At 34.5% G+C, this 3,362-nt stretch overlaps 1 protein-coding gene across 1 annotated transcript; it reads left to right on the top strand.

The window, feature by feature from the left end:
• The first annotated feature begins 976 nt into the window (after positions 1 to 976).
• On the top strand, positions 977 to 2,817 carry LOC111811474 (7-deoxyloganetin glucosyltransferase-like). Its single transcript, XM_087117790.1, has 2 exons — positions 977 to 1,528; positions 1,793 to 2,817. Exons 1-2 carry the CDS (start codon positions 1,018 to 1,020, stop codon positions 2,731 to 2,733), a joined length of 1,452 nt encoding a protein of 483 aa, XP_086973916.1. The 5' UTR covers positions 977 to 1,017; the 3' UTR covers positions 2,734 to 2,817.
• The last annotated feature ends 545 nt before the right edge of the window (positions 2,818 to 3,362 follow it).

Genomic DNA, 3,362 nt, shown 5'->3' with positions numbered 1-3,362 from the left:
TTAGTTATGCATTGTGACTCATAAATATTTTACATTTGAACTTTATGAGATTTTATGTGAGATCCCACATCGGTCGGAAATGGGAACCAAACATTCCTTACGAGGGTATAGAAACCTTTCTCCTAGTAGATGCATTTTAAAACTGTGATGTTAACGGCAATATGTAACTGACTAAAGTAGACAATATCTACTAATGGGTGGGCTTGGGCTGTTACAAATGTTATCAAACTCATTCACCGAGCAGTGTGCGAACAAGGATGCTTGGCCGCCATGGGAGCGAATTGTGAGATCCCATATCGGTTGGAAAATGGAACGAACCGCAGTGGGCTTGGGTTGTTACATTTTAATTATTAATGTAACATGTATCATGCATAAATATAATTTTTTTTTTCAATAATTAAAAGAAAAAAACAATCGACAACTCAAAATTTTAAGTTGGTCCAAAAAATTTCTCGCAATCCAACCCAATCAACATACACTCCTGGTCATTTTGCTAATTTTCTATTATATAGTGCTGAATCAACCTTACATTTATTGTTTTTATATTAATGTGACGTTATATATTAATTTTATATTTATAAATTAAAATTAAAAAACATGATGAAAATACTATCAAATTCAAATCTCGTACACATGTCAAACAACTTGACAATTTTTTAATATAAAATATAAAATTGTTGTCTTTACAAGTAAACCTATTATTTAACTAATAATCGTCTAAAATAATTTAACGAAGGTATAACTAAATTAAGATTCGAAGATATCGGAGATATAAATTAATTTTTTTTTATCATAATTAATAATGTATGAAGCTATTCAATATAATAACATGACAATAAGTTGGCAGATGTAATAATCTTACCTCGTTTTTTGTTCTTTTTCGGATATTCATATGTTTCGTGTCCCAAACGTCAGCCAATAAATTAAGAAAATAATGAAATATCCTTGCTTGTGCAGCCTATAAGATGTTTCAGTTTCTTCCTTTCCATGTCCCAAAACTGAGCAAGCAATCAAAAGATGGGTTCATCCTCAAAAGCTGATAAACCACATGCTGTGTGCATCCCATATCCAGCTCAAGGCCATATCAACCCTATGCTAAGGTTGGCTAAGCTTCTCCATCATAGAGGCTTCCACATAACTTTCGTTAACACCGAGTACAATCATAGGCGTCTGCTCAAGTCGAGAGGCCCCAATTCGCTCGATGGCTTGCTAGATTTTGAATTTCGAACTATCCCCGATGGCCTTCCGTTCTCCGATGCCAATTCTACTCAAGATATTCCTTCGCTTTGTCAATCCACCTCCAAGAATTGTTTAGCTCCTTTTTGTGATCTTATTTCTCAGCTTAATTCAGCTGGTGACATCCCGCCGGTTAGCTGCATCGTTGGAGATGCTGTTATGTCTTTCTCTATGTTGGCCGCCAACAAATTTAAAATTCCTTATGCTTTGTTTTGGACCGCCAGTGCTTGTGGCTATTTGGGTTATATGCATTATCGTGAGGTCATTAAAAAAGGTTTGGTACCACTCGAAGGTATGATTTAAGTTTGAATATTGTTTGTTGTTTTGAAGTCATTTTTTTTTTTTTTAATTAAGTTGCAAGTTTAAATAGTTTATTTGATTAAAATAAGTTTCTCAACTAAGAAACAGTTAATAAAATTTATAAACTTTTCATTACCCTTAAAAAGTTTATAATGAATAACTTTCAATTTTGTATATGTAAAGATTTGGTAATTTAACTAATTTTTTAATTTGAGACTTGCTTTATTTGAATTTTGACTTATTTATTTGTGAACAGATGCAAGTCATATCACAAACGGATATTTGGAAAATACAATAGAATGGACCGATGAAATGAAAAATATACGTTTGAGAGATCTTCCTAGTTTTATTAGAACTACAAACCCAGATGATATCATGCTAAATTTCCTCACTCAACAAATGAAAAGATCTCAAGAAGCTTCTGCGATTATAATAAACACATATGAACCACTTGAACGAGATGTTTTGAATTCTCTTTCTTCCATCCTTCCGTCTATTTACACTATTGGTCCACTTCACTTGCTTGCCAACCAAATTGAGGACCAAAGTTTAAAAGTGTTAGGTTCAAATCTTTGGGCTGAGGAACCAAAGTGCGTTGAGTGGCTGAATTCAAAGGAACCGAACTCGGTTGTTTATGTAAATTTTGGTAGTATAACCGTGATGACACCGGAGCAATTGATCGAGTTTGCTTGGGGATTAGCGAACAGTGGGAAGCCATTCTTGTGGATTACAAGACCTGACGTAGTGGTGGGAGATTCCGCCATTTTGCCACCTAAATTTGTGGAAGAAACCAAAGAGAGAAGCATGATAGCAAGTTGGTGTTGTCAAGAACAAGTGTTGAACCATCCTTCGGTTGGAGGGTTTCTAACGCATAGTGGTTGGAATTCAACGCTTGAGAGTATCTGTGCTGGCGTGCCGATGATCTCATGGCCTTTCTTTGCTGAACAGCAGACAAACTGTCGTTATTGTTGTACTGAGTGGGGCATTGGAATGGAAATTGATAGCAATGTCAAAAGAAATGAAGTGGAGGAGCTTGTAAGAGAGCTAATGGATGGTGAAAAGGGTAAGAAAATGAAGGAGAATGTTATGAACTTGAAGATTAAAGCTGAAGAAGCATATAATCGTGGTGGGTTTGCTTACAAGAACTTGGACAAATTGATCGATGAAGTTCTTCTATCAAATATGAAGACGTTTTAGTTCAAATAATCATTTTAAATATCTACAACACTGCAAGGTTTATCTAATAAATAAGAAATAAATTTTCTTATGATTGTTTTGTCATGATTTTGATTGTTATCTTTGGCAAGTTTGCCTCACTTACATGCTTCCTAAAGAAAGCACATTTGACTTAGAAGTTTCTATGATTGAGTCACTAAAAAAGAAGGTAAAAGATGTTAAGATCGCTCAACAATTCACATAACATCACTCAACAATTCACACACTCGATCAAGATGAACACAAAGAATATGAGAGAGAAAATGCAAGGAGGAATATTGGCCAAAGTTTTATTGATGACTTCAGGAATGTAAAATGAGGGAGAATACCGAGAATGATAGGATTTTGAAATTACTAGGGTATATATATGGTTTCAGGTTACTATATATAGGTTTAACCGATTTTAACCTAATCTACCATCTACATTTCTATCCAATTTTACTAAAAATATCTACCAAACATATCTCTGCCCGATCTTTACTGTAAATAGGCATCAAGCTCCATATTTCAACAATGTCCCACTAGTAGACTGATCTAATCAACCAAGAGTTTCATTCTCAATCTGCACCATACCACTTAGGCTTTGTACAACCTCAATGTTCCAACATCAA

The sequence above is a fragment of the Cucurbita pepo genome, chromosome 15 (assembly GCF_057944985.1).
Source record: "Cucurbita pepo subsp. pepo isolate OVF chromosome 15, ASM5794498v1, whole genome shotgun sequence".
Lineage (NCBI taxonomy): Eukaryota > Viridiplantae > Streptophyta > Magnoliopsida > Cucurbitales > Cucurbitaceae > Cucurbita > Cucurbita pepo.
The sequence above is the reverse complement of the archived record's forward strand: the minus strand, read 5'-3'. Positions and strand labels throughout refer to the sequence as shown.